General features: G+C 40.8%; 1 protein-coding gene across 2 annotated transcripts in view; it reads right to left on the minus strand.

Moving 5' to 3' along the window:
- Positions 1-923: 923 nt before the first annotated feature.
- The window catches only part of cog7 (component of oligomeric golgi complex 7), a 64,692-nt gene continuing 44,115 nt past the window's right edge, over positions 924-21,500 (minus strand). For both annotated transcript variants that reach the window (XM_073060903.1, XM_073060901.1), the window contains exons 11-18: positions 19,901-20,017; positions 16,383-16,448; positions 14,871-15,057; positions 14,607-14,747; positions 13,006-13,089; positions 11,628-11,742; positions 2,917-3,060; positions 924-2,238 (exon numbers count right to left, since the gene is read on the minus strand). In XM_073060903.1, the coding sequence (XP_072917004.1) occupies positions 2,072-2,238; positions 2,917-3,060; positions 11,628-11,742; positions 13,006-13,089; positions 14,607-14,747; positions 14,871-15,057; positions 16,383-16,448; positions 19,901-20,017 (1,021 nt within the window). In that variant the 3' untranslated portion in view covers positions 924-2,071. The remainder of the gene's footprint in view (positions 2,239-2,916; positions 3,061-11,627; positions 11,743-13,005; positions 13,090-14,606; positions 14,748-14,870; positions 15,058-16,382; positions 16,449-19,900; positions 20,018-21,500) is intronic.

Genomic DNA, 21,500 nt, shown 5'->3' on the forward strand with positions numbered 1-21,500 from the left:
GATTTTGTCTGATAATGAGGAGTCATCAGACAGATTATTAGTAACACTTGTGACCTTGTTGGAATGCAGTGGAATCCTTCACGTCCTGATTCCTGCCATGTGGATTATTGGTTTTTGCTCCCACCAATTTTCACTTGAAGGACTTAAATTCAACTCCTCATCCAAAACTTGAGACCTCAGCAGGACAATTAAAGTCTTGGCATTAATTGCATACACATTTCTAAGGTGAATTTCTTATGCATTGAGCTACGACTGATATCCAGTTTATTGACTTCAGTGTTTTGGACTTTCTAATCCCATATCTGCGAGAGAGGAAGAGCAACATGGTGATGAATCAGACAATGAAACCACCTCTCACCACATCAAATAGGTGACAAGGCTTTCATCAAAAGAGAAGGAAAGCTCTTGGTCCTGCCCTTCCTATGACATTGGCCCCCAGTCTTACCATGAATGGCATCCACATACTTTTTATATTTTTCTACATTATCATCCTAGTCATACATTCCAGAAAAGATAAAAGGGAAGGAGATTCACTGGTAGCTCTTTGCTTCATGAGTAAACATGGAAAAAGAAGAGCTGAAATGATCTCATTGATTAGAACTGACACAGAAACAACAGACCTTCCTTTCTGTATGGGCTTTAGAATGACTCAGGCACAACTGCTATATTTATTGGCTGCAAAAAGGCACACACAATCCTTACAAACCAACTACCACCGCCCTTTCCAGAAAGACCTGTACAAGGAGGTATCAAAGGAAATTGAAAACATTTGCAATTGTATAGTGCCCTTAGCACAGTGAACGGTCCAAAAATGAACTAGTGGGAATTCTAGTGAGGAAGGGAGTTATGCAGCTAAAATATTTCTCCATATATTGTTTGCAAAGATACACAACCTCAAGAGAAATTAATACATTTTAAACATATTTTCAAGAAAAATGATTTACTTCATTTCTCAATGTCTACAAGATACAAATAGTCCACCCCCAATTCATTACCCGATGACTGCAGTTAACAGTCCATGCAGTTAACAAGTCTCATTATGCTGCTTGCCTGCAATGTATCATGCAGGTTTGTCCTTCTACCCTGCGTAGTTTTGGTGAGGTTGTGTACTCTTCCTTTTATTGCTCTGTGGGGCTGTGAGAAGGGCCACTGGAACTTCTGCTCTCAAATTAATTTGCCATGAGTAAATTGATTCCAGTTGGGAGGACTTTGAAGACCCACTTGAGAAAGTGCATTCGTGAGCTACTTGAAACACGCTCACAGACCTCTTCGTGCCATTTAGTCTCTCAAACGCTTCCTCCACATTCAGTCTCTTCTTGTTGGTTTCCTTATCATCATTTACAAAGACTTTGGCTCTTTACATCACCATTGAAGGTTCATTTTCAGTCATGCAAGCTTATGAGGCTACCCAGGATTGCTCTGGTGCAGATATCATTCTCCCAGGTCGAACAGCCAAGGGCAAATATACCTCCAGCACTGGTGTGGCTGAAATGTGTACAAATAGTGATCATGGTGCTGCTTCATTTTAACCTCCCTGACCCATTATCAGGACACTTGCAATATTCTAATCACCAATCCTGGCCTTTTCAAATTGTCTGACGACTGGAGTGTGGAACCCATGTCAGATACTCAGTATCAAACAACCCAGCATGAAGGGACCATTGTACCAGGACAGGGGACTCACAAAATTGGTCTGTAAGCCACCCAGAATGATGGTCTTCTCACATAAGAATGGAAGAGATTGTGTTTGTGAGTAGTGTTCTCAAAATAGCGCTAGGGCGTCACAGTAGTGTTGCTTGGGGTGTTCTGGAGTATGGAGTTCAATTCCAGCACCGCTCTGTCAGGAGACTCTGCATGTCTTCCCCGTGGAACGAACTGGATTATCCAGTTTCCTAACCTCAGTCCAAAGACATACCGGGTAGATGAGATGGTCATTGTAAACTGTTCTGTGATTAGGATGGAGTTAATCAGGTTTGTTGGGGGTTGCTGGGCAGCATAGCTTGAAGGGTCAGAGGGGCCAACTCCACATTGTATCACTAAATAAATAAAAATAGAGAACTGTATCTGCTGGTCAGTACTGGATACTCCTCATGGACGTGATTGCACTCGTCATTCTCCGTGGAAGCCCCTTTGTTGCTTGTCTGAATTCTTCGGGCTTTGCCTTCAGAGCCGTTGCAATCTGCTGCAAGGTTCGGGATGGCTGCAGGCCAAGAGCATCCATTACGTTGCTCAGGTAATCTGGGAACAGGAAGGTACACAGGAGATTGATTAGAGAGCTGTCCACGTACTCTGCGCACACAGTGCAGTGCAGCATCAAGGCAGAAAAGATCTAAATGAAGACTCAAAGTCACATTAGCTTTGGAATTCTAAGATGAGCCACAAAACAGCAAAGTTCACAAATGGGCAGCACGGTTGTGCAGCAATTAGCACAACGCTTTACGGTACAGGAGGTCCGGGTTCAATTCCTACCACTGCCTGTAAGGAGTTTGTATGTTCTCCCCGTGTCCGAGTGGGTTTCCTCTGGGTGCTGTGGTTTCCTCCCACTGTCTAAAGATGTACCGGTTGGTAGGTTAATTAATCATTGTAAATTGTCCCATGATCAGACTAGGATTAAATTAGGGGATTGCTGGACCAGAAAGGCCTATTCTGCACAGTATCTCAATAAAGTAAAATTTTAAAATTACAAACCTGATTCTAAGCTCAATAGCTGAGGTTGGGGCATACCATTACAGTGAGAGCATGAGATAGAATACTTAAATGCTGGAAGAAATAAGAACTGAAAGGTTAGAAAAACTTTCCTATTCAGATGAATTCTTGGAAGACCCAGCACAAGGTATGAGGGCCAAATGGCCAGCTGCATGCTATAATAACTTCATGAATACAACAGAGATGCTTCTCATTGTTTACGACTCTCACCAATGTCTGTGATGAGTTGCTTGGTTGCGTGTGGTGTAAGCTCCGAGATCTGCAGAATGGATTCACAGTAAGTATGCATTGTTGCCCTGGCAATAGAGCCCAGCCAGTAATCAGCCATGTTGTCCAGTTCTGGCACCTCATCCCCTAGGAGAGATTTGAAACGCATAAGTTGAACAAACAGTAACATTTCATCAGTAAATGAACAGCAACAGAAAGCTCCCATGGAAGTATTAGTGCATTCAATCTATTTTGCAATTTATCCCAAACTACTGGCAACCTCATCCTACCCATTCACCTACCACCCTCCAAACACAAATAATCCCATTGTTCCTCCTGACACCGATGTTGACACCACACACCAATTTCAGCTTATCCAGATTCCAGTTTTACAGAAGGGTCCACCTCGTGACTCCTACACTGACCTGCACAACTGAACTACACCGACTCTAATGTGAAGTCAAAGACTGAGAATAGCACGCTTTCTATTACACTGAAGTGCTCACTTCACAGACCTGAGCTGGTTTCCCATTCGTGAACAATGGTTATGCACTCAACATTACTGACACTGTCCACCTGCTCACTATCAACTAATAATGGATCACTGCTCACACGCAAGGATCAGGTCCCAGCTGCTCACACACTGACCAACGCACCAATACTGGTTCCCTGCTCCTCACACTGGCCAACATTAACAGCCTCTTATCAGTGACTGACCTTTGCCAGTGATTAGCATTGCCACATTGCATGATTTAAATTGGATCCCAACTCACCTCACTGATCTATTCACTGTCAATACCATCTTCCCTGATGCTCTCACCCACTGTGGCTTACTTCTCTAAATAAAGACATTGATTCCTCCTATAATCTACTCATGTACCGTGGCAACCTTCACACTTCTGGTGGCTGCGCTGATCTACATTGGTGTACCCTCTGTTTATGCATCTACATTTGCGGTACCCATCATCTCACAGAACCACATTGTTTTTTCTCCCACCTCTCGATTTAAAACTGTCTCCTGACTCTCATACGTTCGGTACTCTCTTACTCCATTGACCAATAATGTCTCCTCCTACCCCATTCCCAAAGACCAGCATTGAGCTCCCTCATTGTGATAATTTTCCTGACTTCAATGTCACACCAATCAAAACCAGCTCACTTCTCCCCACCAGGTTCGACTACTGCCCTAAATCACCTACATTCCCCATGCACACACCTCCTCGCTGATCTAAAATAGCTCTCATTACACTGGTCACTGTCCACAGGGTATTCTGACTGTGGCCCAACCAATGTCTGATAATATCAAACCAAGTCCTCCCTGTTCTTACACCCCATGTCCCAGCAAATAAAGATTAGCATTCCATATGCCTTTTTCCACCATTCTCGTTACCTGTGCTACAATTTCAGGATTCTTGATCTTTACAGTAAATTCCTTTGTTCCACAATACTTATCAGAATCCGATCATTCATGGTAGTTGTCTTATCCTTACATAATACATCATCTTACACTTGTCAGAACTAAAATCTATCTGCCAATGCCCTGCCCATCTTAACAGCAGATTAATATAATTCTGTAGCCAGCACCATCACTCATTTTTGTATCACCTGTAAACTAGTATTCACATCCAGGTTGTTAATGTTGATCGCAAACAATGATTCCAGCATCAATCTCTGTGCTACGCTGCTGGTTACAAACTTCAAAGCACAAAAGCAGCTCTCCACCGCCAGTCTCTGTTTCCTATTACCAAGCCCATATTGGATCTAGTTTACCAAGTTGCCCTGGATCCCATAGACCCTAATTTTTTTAGACCAGCCTACCATGTGACACCTTGTACTTCAGTAAGGCCTTTGATGGTAAATTACATCAACTGCACTGGACTCATCAAAATATTTAGTTACCTCTTCATAAAACTCAATTAGATCATTCAGACAATCTCCCACCAACAAATCTGTGAACTGTTGCTAACTAAGTACAGTCTTTTCAAGAGTGGGTTAAACGTCCCAATTATTTTCCAACCACCAACATTAACTGGCCTATAATTACATGGTTTATCCCTGTTACCTTCTTGAATATAAAGTACATACCTATAAAAAGTATTCACCTCCCCCTTGGAAGTTTTCATGATTTATTGTTTTACAACATTGTATCACAGTGGATTTAATTTGGCTCTTTTGACACTGAACAACAAAGCAAGACTTTCATGCCAAAATGAAAATAGATCACTACAAAGTGATCTAAATTAATTACAATACAAAACACCAAATAATTGATTGCATATGTAATCAACCCCTCCCTCCCCTTTAATACGACATACCAAATCATCACAGGTGTAGCCATTTGGTTTTAGAAGTCACATAATTAGTCAAATGGAGATCACCAAGGTGTCTCAATTAGTTGTAGTAAAAACAGAACTGTATCTGGAAAGTCCAACTGTTTTGTATCCTGACAAAAACTACATCAAGAAGACAAAAGAACACTCCAAGCAACTCCGCAAAAAGATTATTGAAAAGCACAAGTCAGGAGATGGATACAGTGGCATGCAAAAGTTTGGGCACCCTGGTCAAAATTTCTGTTACTGTGAATAGCTGAGCGAGTAAAAGATGACTTGATTTCCAAAAGGCATAAAGTTAAAGATGACACATTTCTTTAGTATTTTAAGCAAGATTACTTTTTTATTTCCATCTTTTACAGTTTCAAAATAACAAAAAAGGAAAAGGGCCCGAAGCAAAAGTTTGGGCACCCTGCATGGTCAGTACTTAGTAACACCCCCTTTGGCAAGTATCAAACACTTTCTGTAGCCAGCTAAGAGTCTTTCAATTCTTGTTTGGGGGATTTTCACCCATTCTTCCCTGCAAAAGGCTTCTAGTTCTGTGAGATTCTTGGGCCATCTTGCATGCACTGCTCTTTTGAGGTCTATCCACAGATTTTCGATGATGTTCAGGTTGGGGGACTGTGAGGGTCATAGCAAAACCTTCAGCTTGTGCCTCTTGAGGTAGTCCATTGTGGATTTTGAGGTGTGTTTAGGATCATTATCCTGTTGTAGAAGCCATCCTCTTTTCATCTTCAGCTTTTTTACAGACAGTGTGATGTTTGCTTCCAGAATTTGCTGGTATTTAATTGAATTCATTCTTCCCTCTACCAGTGAAATGTTCCCCATGCCACTGGCTGCAACACAAGCCCAAAGCATGATCGATCCACCCCTGTGCTTAACAGAGAAGTGTTCTTTTCATGAAATTCTGCGCCCTTTTTTCTCCAAACATACCTTTGCTCATTGCGGCCAAAAAATTCTATTTTAACTTCATCAGTCCACAGGACTTGTTTCCAAAATGCATCAGGCTTGTTTAGATGTTCCTTTGCAAATTTGTGACACTGAATTTTGTGGTGAGGATGCAGGAAAGGTTTTCTTCTGATGACTCTCCCATGAAGGTCATATTTGTGCAGGTGTCGCTGCACAGTAGAACAGTGCAGGTGTCGCTGCACAGTAGAACAGTGCACCACCACTCCAGAGTCTGCTAAATCTTCCTGAAGGTCTTTTGCAGTCAAACAGGGGTTTTGATTTGCCTTTCTAGAAATCCTCCGAGCAGTTCTCTCGGAAAGTTTTCTCAGTCCCAGACCTCAACTTGACCTCCACCATTCCTGTTAACTGCCATTTCTTAATGACTTTACGAACTGAGGAAACGGCTACCTGAAAATGCTTTGCTATCTTCTTATAACCTTGTCCTGTTTTGTGGGCATCATTTATTTTAATTTTCAGAGTGCTGGGCAGTTGCTTAGAGGAGCCCAGTGTTGGAATGAGATTTGAGGAGTCAAAGTATTTATAAAGCTTTGAAATTTGCATCACCTGGCCTTTCCTAACAATGACTGTGAACAAGCCACAGCCCTAACAAGCTAATTAAGGTCTGAGACCTTGGTAAAAGTTATCTGACAGCTCAAATCTCCTGGGGTGCCCAAACTTTTGCATGGTGCTCCTTTCCTTTTTTACCCACTCTAAAATTGTACAAAACAAAAATAATACACTAATCTTGCTTAAAATGTTGAAAGGAATGTTTCATTTTTAACTTTATGACTTTTGGAGAACAGTTCATCTTCTACTCACTTAACTATTCACAGTAACAGAAATTTTGACCGGGGCGCCCAAACTTTTGCATGCCACTGTACAAGAAAATTTCCAAGTCACTGAATATCCCTTGGACAAGTCAATCATCAAGAAATGGAAAGAATATGGCACAAATGTAAATCTGCCTAGAGCAGGCCATTCTCAAAAAATGAGTGACTGTGCAAGAAGGGGACCTATGACAACTCTGGAGGAGTTACAAGCTTCAGTGCCTGAGATGGGAGATTGCACATACAACAAAATTGCCCAGGTGCTTCACCAATCGCAGCTTTATGGGAAAGTGGCAAAGAGAAAGCCACAGCTGACAAAAACTCACATGAAATCTCACCTAGTGTTTGCCAGAAGGCATGTGGGAGCCTCTGAAGTCAGCTGGAAGAAGGTTATACGGTCTGATGAAACCAAAATTGAGCTTTTAGGCCATCAGACTAAACACTATGTTTGGCATAAGCCGAACACCACACATCAAAAGCACACCAACCCCACCATGAAGCATGGTGGTGGCTACATCACGCTGTGGGGATGTTTCACTGCAGCAGGCACTGGAAGGCTTGTGAAGGTAGAAGGTAAAATGAATGCAGCAAAATACAGGGAAATCCTGGAGGAGAACCTGATGCAGTCTACAAGAGAACTGCAACCTGGAAAAAGATTTATTTTCCACCAAGACAATGCCCCAAGCACAAAGCCAAAGCTACACAGGAATGGCTTAAAAACAACAAAGTTAATGCCCTGGAGTGGCCAAGTCAGAGTCCAAACCAATTGAGTATTTGTGGCTGGACTTAAAAAGGGCTGTTCACTCACGATCCCCATGCAATCTGACAGAGGTAGACCAGTTTTGTAACAAAGAATGGGGAAAAATTGTGGTGTCCAGATGTGCAAAGCTGATAGAGACCTATCCACACAAACTCATGTCTGTAATTGTTGCTAAAAGTGAATCTACTAAATACTGACTTGAAAAGGATGAATACTTATGTAATCGATTGTTTTGTGTTTTATATTTGTAATGAATTTAGATCACTTTGTAGAGATCTGTTTTCTCTTTGAGACAAAAGAGTCTTTTTCTGTTGATCGGTGTCAAAAAAGCCAAATTAAATCCACTGTGATTCAATGTTGTAAAACAAACCATGAAAACTTCCAAGAGGAGAGACAACTTCATATAAGCACTGTATCTCTGTCAGGGCAGCTGCAATCTGCTTCCTTACCTAACACAGCTGTCAAGAATGTATTTGTCAGGCTCTGGAAGTTATCCAGCTTTGGCATAAAGCTGGATGAATTTCAGAGCCTGATGAGATGCATCAATATCATATAATAACAACACCACAAACAAAAATCATACCAAGGTTATTGCTGTTTATATTGAGAAGCTAAAATTCCTTACCACTAAATCTTATTCATCTTGTACCTCTCAGTGATTTGTGCACATCTGTGCTCTTCTATTTCCTGCTGACTATTGAGAGGTCTGTAGTAGTGATCACTCATTCTTTGTTTTTAAGATCTACCCATAATATCTCATTTTTAAGAGCTTTTGAAGATATCCTCCCTCTTTACAAGAGTGATACTCACCTTGGTCAGTAATATAACACCTGTCCTCTGTTACATACCTCTTATCATGCCTAAAACTTCTGAAATGTTGAATTGCTATTCCTACATTTTGCAACCATGTCTCAGTAATTGCAACAATGTGATATTTCCATTTACTGATTAATACGAATCTCTTGCTTTAAAAGAGATATAATTTGGTTTCCTATGTGTCTTTATCATGCCTGTGCCTGCTCTGCCTACAAGAATGACCTAGTTTTTTTTAATCTATGTTTGACTGAACCTCACCCCAATCAGCACACCTACTGTGTCCTAACCCCCTGCTAACCTAGACCACCATCTCCCCACCAGCACATGCAGACCTCCCTGCAAGGATATGGGAGTCATTTTGGTGCAGATGCAACCTATCCTGCTTGAATAGGTTCCAGTTCATCGAGACACATTCCCACATGATCCAAGAATTTAATGTCCTCCCTCCTATACCATCTCTTTTCATCTAACCCTAAATGGCAGAGGGGAAGAACAGCTTCTTCCCCTCTGCCGTCTGATTCCTAAATGGACACTACCTCACTTTTTTTACTATACAGTATTTCTGTATATTTGCACAGTTTTTGCACATTTTTAAAAATCTATTCAATATATGCAATTGATTTACTTGTTTAATTATTATGTTTTATTTTATTTATTATTATTCTTTTTCTCTCTGCTAGATTATGTATTGCATTGGACTGCTGCTGCTCAGTTAACAAATTTCACGTCACATACTGGTGATAAAAAAATGATTCTGATTCCAGAACCATGTGGCTTTGGAAGTAATCCAGAGATTACATCCCTGCCCTTTAGTTTGCTCCCTAACTCCCTAAATGCACGTTGCAGGATGTCATCTATTTTTCTACATGTTGTCAGTAATGAAGCATACCACAGCCACTAGCTGTTCACTCTCATCCTTCAGAATGCCCTCTTTCCACTTCAGTCTTGTGTGATTGTTGATGCATTCACTAATGGATCAACAATCACACATGCCAAGTAAATTCCAATGGGTTCCCTCTTGGAACAATGATATGTACAGGCTCTGTGCCTGTATCTCAAATACCTCAAAACTGTCTAAATCTCACCTCACTGATTCCCACCTTACAGTAATTGAACTGGTTCCCCATCAGCTCACTGACCATACTGGCTCTTCTTGCAATGTGATGGAGATTCACTGTCCAGCCTTTTGGCCAAGCTCAGCTTTCTAACACAGCAGTTGACACTTCTAGAGATCAAAGAGCTATTTTTTGAGTAAAATAAACTTCCAGCCAATATTCTTTGTTCAGCTTCTTGTCATAAACAGGAGCCAGTCTTCAGTTCTTAATGTAAATGGTAAGCAATAATTAGTCTGAAGTTAAAAGGCCAGCTTTGCAAACAGGCAGTACTGCCTATAGAGCACACTGCTGGCCCACTACATGGGACTGACTGCTCAAGAGATGGAATGCAGGACAATGGGGTTATGTTAATTGGCTTGCATTAAACCATACAACACTGGCTAAGCTATTTAGTTTAAGAAAGTTTGTAGACCATAGTGATGCTATCACTTAGCACATCAAATAGCTGATTTACTAATAGTTGGAAAACTTACGTATTTAAGAATCAGCCCTAACAGGATTAATTGCGGGTGTTTGGGATTTCTGTCACCAGCAGATGTTAAGACCATCTATGTGAAGTCACACAAGTGGCACAAAAACAGTACAAATGTTAGAGAGTAGTCAGCCTTGTTAGGAATGGTTAAGGAACAGCAAGAAGAATGACAGAAAGATGCGGTGACTATACTTTGTTCCTCTGTCTTCACTATCTGTGACATGTTGAATCGTTTGTCTACAGCTCACTGGTGTGTCCTTTTAGCTTATCAGAACTGTGCCTGTATTTTGGAAATCCTGTGTGTTTTAGAAATTATTTGTAATTTGGAAATCTTTTATAAGATAGAACTCCTCTGTGAGTTTTAAATGTGTTTTAAGAATTTTGTCTGGGTTTAAACATGTAGTACTAAAACAAATTAACTGTGTTTAAACTACTTTGTGAGCTGGAAGTATCTCCTCCTTGGTAAGAAGGGGGGAGCCCAATGCTCAAGTAGTGTGTTTGGCAGATAAACTCACCATGGAGATTAAACAGGGAAGTGATCCAGCCTTTGAAGAGTAGGTGGTTACAGTATAACATTTCCTTAGTGAGCCTATCCGTAGCCATCTATTTCAGATAGGACTTAAGATCTTCTTTTGAGTTCAGAACTTCACGTATAGCAAACCAAATACTGAATGACAGATACTCATACTCCTCTCTGTGTTCACCTAGGTTAAGTCATCTGCTCCCCCAACTATCTAGTTTATAACTATCCTTGCTTTTATTTCATGCTACATCCTGGTTCTCACCTCTGCACACCACCCCCCAACCCCAGTCTGTAATGATCTTTGAAAGTTGTACTGTCCTCCAAAACCACTATTATCAAAGTTTGCCTAATTCTGTCCTTGAACACTCATTGCTTTATCAGATGTTTTCAAAATCCTTCTTCAAGCCCATCTTCCTTATCTCCCCTTCCCTCACTTCTCATATTGTTGCTTAATAGTTCATTTTTAGAAGGTGCTTCAGAAATGCAAGCTTTTGCATTTTGGTGAAATTTGGATACTGACTTAACATTTGCAGTAATGAAGGACTTCCACTTTGTTAGAACTCCATTCAAACCCAGACCCTTGAATAAGACTCAAATCCTTTTCAAACAAGAACTCTGTCACGCAGACATAACAACTGAGAATTAAGCAACTTTAAACAGCAGTCACAGGAGCCTAGGTCCTCACCAACTCCTATCTGAAGTGGATAATGAGCAAATACTGCAGACTTTGATTTGATTATGCAGGATAAAATGTTTTTGTAGTGAAATTACTGAACCAAACAGAAGCGTGTATTTTTTGCTCAAGTGCACAAGGATCGGAGAGTAACTTCTCTTCAACTTGCTCCAGCATTTAACATGATCATGATAGTTCTGGATTTACTTTACCTGACTTTACTCATAATTAATTACCCATCTCTCCTTACCTTGCTCTGGGGGATATGGGAGTTTTCCAGAATGCAGTGCCAACTCAAGTGCCAGATCCTCCTGTGTCACAAAAGGTTCCAGATGTAGAGGCAGGGACATGATATACTGCCCAATCTGAGAAGAACACAACACACTATCAAGTGATGAAAACCAAAACGTTTTGCTTGGTAATACGTTCTCCAATGTGAATTGGAGTAAACAAATATTGTACACTCACGTGATTATGATAAGCCTCATCTAAAAAACTTCAATGAAAAATACAACAACAATTCCTAACAAGTGCACTAGATTATCAGATGAGATATTTGTGCTTAAGGTCTTTTGGTGAGGGTTCTGGTGCTACAACAGCTGACAGACGAGAAGTACTGACAGAGTTGCAATTGACACCTCTTGTGGGAGTGTTACATGTCTGTGCAACAGGGTAACTTCCTGTTGATTTATAAACTTCATACTGATTAGCACTATAGTACAACAAGCTGAACAGCTTTTGAAAAAGATAGGTCATCATTTCAGGCATGAAACCACATCCTCCTTCAGGGTCTCCACCCAAAATACCGATTTACACCATCTGCTTCCAAAGATGTTGCTTGACCCATTGAGTTCCTGCAGTGTGCACATTCTAGCATCAGCAGTCTCTTTTGTCTCTTTTCATCCGGACTCCAATTTCAACCAAAACAATTTCATCCTTTTAAAGCAACACACACAAAATGCTGGAGGAACTCAGCAGACCAGGCAGCATCTGTGGGAAAAAGTACAGTTGATGTTTTAGGCCGAGATCCTTCAGCAGGACTGGAGAAATCTTCTCTTTTTCTCCAGTCCTGCCGAAGTGTCTTGACCTGAAAGTTGACTCTACTTTTTTTCCATAGATGCTGCCTGGTCTGTTGAATTCCTCCAGCATTTTGTGTGTGTTGCTTTGATCTCCAGCAACTGCAGACTTTCTTGTTTTTGATTGGATCATCCTTTTAGATGCTAATTTCTAGCATTTCTCCTTTCTGTTTCAATGATCTTGTGCTGTCAAACTCAACAAACTGATGCATATAATCACATAATCTCAGCATTTCTCAAACCTGTTCCCACTGTAATTATATAAGGGACATCCCCACATGCACGTTAACCCCACTCTGAGTGCAACAGAATCAGGTCTCCTTCATTACCACTGAACTCTCTACCGAACAACATTGCTGGAGTACCTTCACCATGCTGACTGGAGTTCAAGACATGGCCTTCTGCTGCAGTTCAGTGTACAGTACATGGTGGCCTTGCCAGCAATTAATAAAACACTTCCTTGTGAAAATTTCAGTCTGGCTGAAGGCAGAAACTGAAGACAAAAGATGCACAAAGAAAAACAAAATGAGTTTGAGAAAATAAGGTTCTTACGTTGCTGATGTATTCAAGGGGAACAAGGCTGAATGTTGGAAGATCCTCAGTCAGTGTCTCTCCTGTTGTCCCTGCATTCCAGGTCTTTTCAGAAGAAAGAATACATGAACCAATTTGAACCATAGAGTAGCCAGACATTGGTGTGATGCAATGATAACCCCAACATACGCATTTGAACCAGCACAACAAACAACATTTGTAACTTCTTTACTTTTTCAGAAGTTTTCTATTCTATTTGGTAGTTAGGTTTTAATCAATAATACTTAAACCTAAGTTAAAATCAAGTATTGGAAACATTAACCGCTTCAAAGGAGATTATGAATTTCAACTAACCTTAATAGATCATACCTCCTTCAGATATGTGACTTATTGACTTGCATTAATTTGATGACTACATTTCCTCTAAAAACTACATTGTTTCCAGAGTTGGCCTAGTACTTCTCTCAGAAACTGATTCAGGAAGACATAAACATAACGAGGCCTTTTCATTCATATAGCAGGCATCCCAGTCCAGAAAGCCCCAGAAGCACTAGTGACGGGCACTTCCAAAACAGCAGAATAAGTTTTACTGCAATACTTCAAACTGTGTATGAGGGTCTTTACTTTCTTAGAAGGTTAAAGAGATTCAGCGCATCACTAAACACTAACAAACTTCTACAGATATACTGTTGAAAATATCCTGGTTACAACATGGTCTGGTACGGCAATTTGAATGTGCAGGAATATAAGGAGCTGCAGAGAGTGGAGCACTCAGCCCAACAGATTGTGGGTACACCTCCCTACCACTAGTAGCATCTACATGAGGTGCTGCCTCATCCAGTATCAAAGATCCCCAGCATCTGGGTCATGCCATCTTCTCACAACTACCTTTGGGCAAGAGGTAGAGAAACCTGAAGTCCTACACCACCAGGTTCAAGAACAGCTACTTCTCTTCAACCATTCGGTTCTTGAACCAACCTGCACAACATTAAGCACTACAGAAACACTATGACCACTTTGCACCACTTCCTTGTCCTAACTGTGTTCTCCTTTGTTGCTCTTGTGAATGCTGCTTATCTGATGCTGTTTGCCCATGATACTGCTGCAAGTAAGCATTTCATTGTATCTATCCATACACACACTCGTGCACATGACAATAAACTCAACTTTAGCTTTGAAGCACAATCACACGGGGAATGAAGTCACCCATGCACTGATAGCTAGAAGAGCCTGGCTGAATTTCTGGCACGATGCATCAGAACACTTCACTCTTGGCAGAATAGGGTGGGTGGCTGGGGGTGAGTGGAAATCCAAGCTACACAATACTGAAGTGAAAAACTGTTTCAAATGAATTTTAAACTTACATCTTTGTACAACTCCACGTAAACATCCGTGAAGAGAAAATGAATATGAGACATCCAAATTTGACCAGAAGTTAACAGTTTGAATTGATACCTTAATTTCTTTCCTCATAAACTCCACTGAATCTGCTGAGTTTCTCTAGAGTTTCCTGTCTTTAGGAAGTTGTTGGAGCCAGGAAATGTATTATTTAGATCATATATCGCAGACACCTCACCCAGATCAGCATGAATAAATTGAGCCATTCTCTGCTCCCACCTCACCTCCATCCTAGGCACCTGTGCAAGCTGCTGCTTGATGCGGAGGAACACAGAGTCGAAAGCGAGCTGATGTGCTTGCTGGTTGAGACGGCCCAGAGTCGCTCGAGGCTCTGACAGCAGGTTGTAGTTCCCTGTTCCTTTTTCCTGCAATGCAGGGAAGAATTTTAGCATGACTATTTGACCAGACAGCCAATTTACTTGAAAGACAATTGATCTGTCTTCTATTGCACTTTCTCTACTGCTCTGCTGTAAGAAAGGCAGTCTTACCTTCAAGGTGTAAAGCATTTCCATTAGACGAGCATATTCACTTGGATTTCCCTTCAGTAAGTAATTGTATTCTTGCCAAGGATTCTTAGTGGAGGATTTTTTGTCAGAACAGCTGGTTTCTTGTATACCGGTCAAACTACATGGACTGTACGATTCTGATAAATATTTCCCTGCAGTGGACAGTATTCTGCAAGAGAGATTCCAATGGATTGGAAAACTGCTCACAACCTATCTTAAATCTGCCAAGTCATCAATAATATTGCCAATAACTGTACAACCAAATTACCATTGATAGATTAACTTATAGATTCAATTTTCCCAATGGCTTGTAATAAGAACATTCCATATCATAATGGAATTCTATGAAAAAGAAAATTGTGAATTGGTAGGAAGTATGCCCTCCTTAAGTCATAAAGATTTTGAGTTCAAATCCAGTTCCAGTGACTTGATCACCTCATGAGAGGTGGAAACAGGTAAGGTTGGCCAACAGGGCTCGGGTGAAACTGTATAGGCCAATCCCCTCTAGAGTTTATACAATGGATTACAGAAACACTGATTAATTCCAAGGACCTAAGGGCCCAAGAAGAAGATGACTTTATCATCAGTGTGTTGAGGGAGTTCTGACCTTTAGTGACCATGTTATTGAACCAGATCAGGATCACACTTTACATGCAAAGCAGATTGGGATGTTCAGAGCTTGTGAGATGTATTATAGGAATAGACATCTTTCTATCCGTTTTCATTATTTCAACTTGGGACTTTGCGTTGTTAACTAGTGAAATCAATCCATAATATATAAGTTGAAGACTTTGTAGATTGGCCGCAGCAAAAAAAAAGACTGAATTAGTCACTTAAGATCATGCATGTTTAATATAGGGAGCATTAAGATTCTTCTCCAGTTATTCAGCTTGTCAATGCAGCAACTTGCTGGCTCATTCAGATAGGAAACTGGCCGATTATAGCTGAGGCCAAAGGAGTGGTAGATGTCTTATTAGGGGAATCAGCATCCTGGTATAGGAAGGGCAGAACAAAACGCTGGCAGGGCTCCGTCTCCTGCATCCTATACGTTGGAACTGTATACAGAGTAAAAGATAGGGGAAGGACATAATCCAGTTGTGAGGTCTCTAAATTAAATCAGCAGTTCACATTCACCATCTAGTCTTCTCTATGGATATTGGCCAAATTTAGCAAAGTACAAGAGGAGGGATCAGACACTGAAAAAGGGCCAGAGCTGAAAAGTAGCAAAGGAAAAAAAAACCTTTAAAGATTATGCACGTATTCACAAAATGCAGGAACTTAGGTGTGAACTGTTGTACAGCCACCAATTTGACAGGTAACTCCCTTTCTTAACAATTCTCCTCCTGGCTCAGTGGCCTGACCTGTGACTTGAAAGGGTGAAGTAAATCTGTAACCAGCCTTACTGCTTTAACAGTGCCCCTTCCTCCACCCTGGCTTCCTTCCCACCCCATAACTAGATTTATGATAGAAGCAGATACGTTGCTCATGGCTGACCTGTTGGAGAGTTGCTGTTCAAAATCTCCAAACTGTCGCAATAGTTCACCACAGGTCGCTATAATTCTGGAAGTTAAAAGGAGGGTGTTAGAAACCAGAAAACAAAATAACAAACAAGGCAGTTGAAAACAACTTATAAACTTGGCTAGAAGAGGACTAGACCAAAAACACACGCAGAAAATGTTCACATTCATACACAGAGACTCCTATGAGAGGGGAAAGAGCTTCCAAATACTGGGTGCAATTGAACCAAACATCAGCACCCTACCTGCAGCAGATTTCTCCCGCTCTGCTGCAAAGCGGGTCCATTACAGGGTCAGTCTGTAGCGAACCACAAAACTGATCATGTCCCAATGCAACAAATAAAATGTTAAAATATGTCTGCTTGGTATAACTCTTATTAAATAAAATACACCCTGTTACTCCTTTATATCAAACTGGTGGGCTGTTAGTGTGAGGAAGGGTATAAAACAAGAATTACAGTGCCTTGAAAAAGAATTCAGCCCCCACAACTATTTTCATATTTTACTGTTTCATTTTCTAAACTTAAAATATATTTAAGTAGGAATCTTTGAGCGAATCTACAAAACATTGTGCATCGTGTCAAATCAAAAGAAAAATTCCAAAACCTATCAACAAATTAATAAAAATTAAAAATCAAAATTGTGAGGCTGAAAAAGCATTCATCCCTTTTGTAATTACGATGCTAACTTTCCTCAGGTGCAATATTACCTTCCCAACTCCCCCAATTTGTTGATGTAGAAAATTGGAGGATCACCTTCTCTCTGTAAGGTCCAGTAGTTTGGTAGATTTTCAACAAATCAAACCAAAATGAAGACAAAAGAGCATTCAAGGCAAGTCAGGGAAGTGATAATAGAGAAGCACAATCTGGGGAACAGTCCAAGACCATCTCAAAGGCAGTGAATATAGCTTGGAGCTCAGCGCAGTCCATCGTGAAATGTGAAACCACAGTCACATAGCCTAGATCAGGCCGCCTCACTAAAGTTAATCACCAGAGAAGAATGGCGCTTGTAAGAGAGGCTACTGTGACGCCAACAGTCACTCAGAGTAAGTGGCAGATGTCAGTCGCTGCAACTGAAGTTCATGGCTCCACAATCTCTCAGACCTGGCATGAAAAGGGTATTTATGGAAGAAGCCCTGGGTAGGGGAAAAAAGTATCCCTGCCCTTTAAAGATTTTGCAAAGCGTCATTTAGAAGATACTGTAAAGATGTGGAAGAAGGTCTTGTGGTCAGATGAGATTAAAGTGGAACTTTTTGGCCTCAACACTAAGCAGTACATGTGGTGCAAATCTAATACTGCACATCAGCCAGGTGACAGCAGCCCTACTGCTAAGTATGGTGGAGGTAGCATCATGCTATGGGATGCTTTTCAGCAGCAGGGACTGGAAATCTGGTCAGGACTGATGGGAAAATGAATGCTAATAAATACAGAGAGATCCTGAATAAAAAATGCTAGCCTCTGCCAACAAGCTTGCAGTCTTGAGGTAGGGAAGAAGGAAAACAACCCAAAGTACACTGCCAGAGCAAGCATGGAGTAGCTTCACATGAAGAAAATTGACGTCCCTGAGTGGCCCAATCAGAGTCCTGACCTTAGCCTGATTGAACATCTCTGGCAAGACCTCAAGATTGCTGTCCACAACTGCTCCCCAGCTAACCTGCCACAGCTTGAGCAATCTGGGCAGATCTTGCTTCATCAAAGCTAAAAAAAGACTTATCCAAAAAGACTACTGATTGCAAAAGCTATGAGAGGTGGTTCAGCTAAGTACTGAGCAAAGGGGGATGAATACTTTTGAATTTCTGATATTTCAGTTTTTGAACCGTTACTTTTCATACTTTAAAATTTACCGTTTTTTAACTCTACTGTGAAAAAAAGGAGCATGTGATTAACAAATAAAATATCTCAGTTAAATTGATCAAAATTCCTGGTTGTAATACTCGTTTACTGTATGTCAGCAAGGGGCTGGAGGCTGAATATTTTCACAAGGCACTGTACATCTTAAAAAAAGGGGAGTGGTACAGAAGCTAAGTGGTTAAGGAGGGGCTGCTGAGCATCAGTTTTCATAGCTGACTGGATGACTATCAATGTGTAGCAAAATGTTGAAGGAAAAGGTATCAAGATATAGCAAAAAGATATGGGCTGGAGGAAATTACAGAGATGGGGTGGGGCACGTTCTTCGAAGGATTTGAAAATCCCTGAAGATGACGATGTTACAATCAAGACATGGGAGCCAGTCCAATTCAGTAACAGGATGATGGATGAACCATACTTGGAAATAATCTGTCTTAATGATACTATGGACAAAAGAATACAACTCTGATTAACTAAGACTCTGAATGATCTGATTCATTGATAGTTGTCAGAACATGCAATAGGGATCGGTCTGTGACAGAGATTACAAAGAACTGTTTGACGTAATATTCAGGTATACAAAACTTCTGCTCATCCAAAACTAAATGCCAAAGAAACAGGTGACAATTTAGACGTAGTGGGGGAGTGAATGAAAGTAGTGGTGTGAAGTAGGAGGAAAAAAATCTGCTAATGCTGGAAATGTGAAACAAAATAGAAAATGCTGGAAGCTTTCAGATGATCCTCCAAGAGGACAACTTTGTCGTGGTTTGGAGGCTTGCGTGGACAGCTATGCTGACTGGGCTCAGGGCTTTATGCTTTAGCACTTGGTAGGGTCACCCACACCAAACAGGTCAAAGGGTAGAGGCCAGACCGGGAGTGGTCCACCAGTCCTCCAGGTTCAGGTCTTTAGCTCAGGACTAACAAACCGGACTGGTAAAACAAAACTGTTATGGAAACAGAAATGGAGAACCCTTCTGTAGCTGAGTTTGGTGGCATTCCTGAGTCCCCACCTGGAACTTGTGTGACTGATAGTAGTGAAAACCGAGCTACTGACATGATGAAGGAAGCCTTGAACACCGGCAGAGATAGAGGACCTTCATTGCTACCCTAAATGCCAGCAGCATAAACAGACAGGAGATTCAGCTGATAGCAAAACAAAACCTGCAAATGCTGGAAACTGCTGGTTGTTAGTGATACTTCAGTCTATACTCGATTACAAACATTTTATCTGTTCTCTCCACCCCTTCCCTTATGCACAACTTAAAATATGCTTGCCTCTGCATTCTTCCAGTTGTAGTGAAGAATACCTGTCATAAAATATTGACTCTTGTTCCCCATCCGCTGAGTGGTAATAAAGTACTGTGCCTAAGGCTTTTGCACTATACTGTATAAATTTTGATCTCATCAGTGAGCCATTAAGCTGGTGCGGATGGGGCTGGAGGAAAGTGAGGACAGGACAAGAGTCATAATAAAGGATAACTTCCAGGAATGACTTAATTACATGGCAATCTGGGAGGAGGAACGTTGCACATTTGCACATAATATCCAAGTCAGGGATATGCATTGGCAGCATGGAGGCGGAAGTGTACTGGCGGAGTGAGATGGGGTTATAAGCATGAATGTTCTATATGGCTCACTGGGTCATCACCTGATAGAGTTTTGGAAAGCAGTCCAGTCTTCCTGGAACAAGGAGTCATTGGAAATTTCCTCCAGTTTGCATTTTTTGCGGATGGACTGCAGAGTGCTGGCAAAGTCAGACACATACCTAGGGCAGAGAGAGTTAAACATCAGCCAGGAGCAGATCCTCAAACTCCAATCATACAACACGGGAGAACCTGCATCAGAACCTCCTCAGCACACAGCTGATGGCTAATTCAGATGGTCAACACAAATACTGTCCTAAACGACTATGTAACATGATAGAATAAAAACAGAGTTAATAATATTCTACAGGAGGGTGTACTGTGAATGATCCAAATGCAAAAATGAAAAATGATTGGGTAAAAATCAGAGAGATCGACAACCAATACAGGAAAAGATTTCAGCATTGTCCTCTGGATTTCCAAACTATATTCCCAGTTTGGGAAAGGCGACCAGAGGGGATAAAAGTGCATTGAGGATTGTGCAATGCAACACCCAATCGGGCAAAGTGACATACACACAAGAGACTCTGGAAATCCACAGCAACACGCTCAAAATGCTGGAGGAACTCAGCAGGCCAGGCAGCATCTATGGAGGGGAATAAACAGTCAATGTTTCAGGCCAAGACCCTTCATCAGGACTGAAAGGGAGGGGGAAGAAGGTGGGGAGAGAAAGAAGTCCAAGCTGCCAGGTAAGATGGAGGATGAAGAGCGAAGTAGGGTGGTGATAGCTGCATGAGATAAAGGGCTACAGGAGAAGGAACCTGATAGGAGAGGTCAGTGGATCATGGAAGAAAGGGACAGAGGAGGGGCACCAGAGGGAGGCAGATGAGAAGAGAGGTGGTAAGAGGGGAGCCAGAATGGGGAATGAAAAAGAGAGGTGGGGGAGAGAAATTACTGGATGTTAGAGAAATCGATGTTCTTTCTTTTTCAATCTTTTTATTATTGTTATTAATATCAACAAAATAAAATTGATACATAGATAATGGGATTACAAACATACACATTTCAACTGAACATGAAAGAATACATAAGCAATGATTACAGTATAAATGAGTATTCCCAAATCATGGACGATACAATATACAAATGAACAAGGCAAACCTAGGTATATCATAATATATAATTTTAAAAAACAGAAAAAAGAAAAAGAAAAAAAAATTATGCAAAAAAACTAATCTAATAATCTAATAACTAATAAGGAAAAAAACCAAAAAAAAAGAAAAAGAGAAAAAGAAAAAATGGAAAAAGAAAAAAAAGGGCTGTTTATAATATCTCACAAAAATACAAAATCATCAGTGTCGTCAACTCTGATCCTCTCAACATATATAAAATCGAAACTGGAAAATCAAATAGGCTTGGAACAGGGTCATATTACCTCATATGAAAATATTGAATAAATGGTCTCCATATCTTTTCAAATTTAATAGAAGTATCAAATACACCACTTCTAATTTTTTCTAAATTTAGACATAACATAGTTTGAAAAAACCAATGAAATACAGTAGGAGGATTAATTTCTTTCCAATTCAACAAAATAGATCTTCTAGCCATTAGTGTAAGAAATGCAATCATTCGACAAGCGGAAGAGGATAAATGGAGTGAGTC

This window comes from Hemitrygon akajei, chromosome 11 (genome assembly GCF_048418815.1).
Source record: "Hemitrygon akajei chromosome 11, sHemAka1.3, whole genome shotgun sequence".
Taxonomy (NCBI): Eukaryota; Metazoa; Chordata; class Chondrichthyes; order Myliobatiformes; family Dasyatidae; genus Hemitrygon; species Hemitrygon akajei.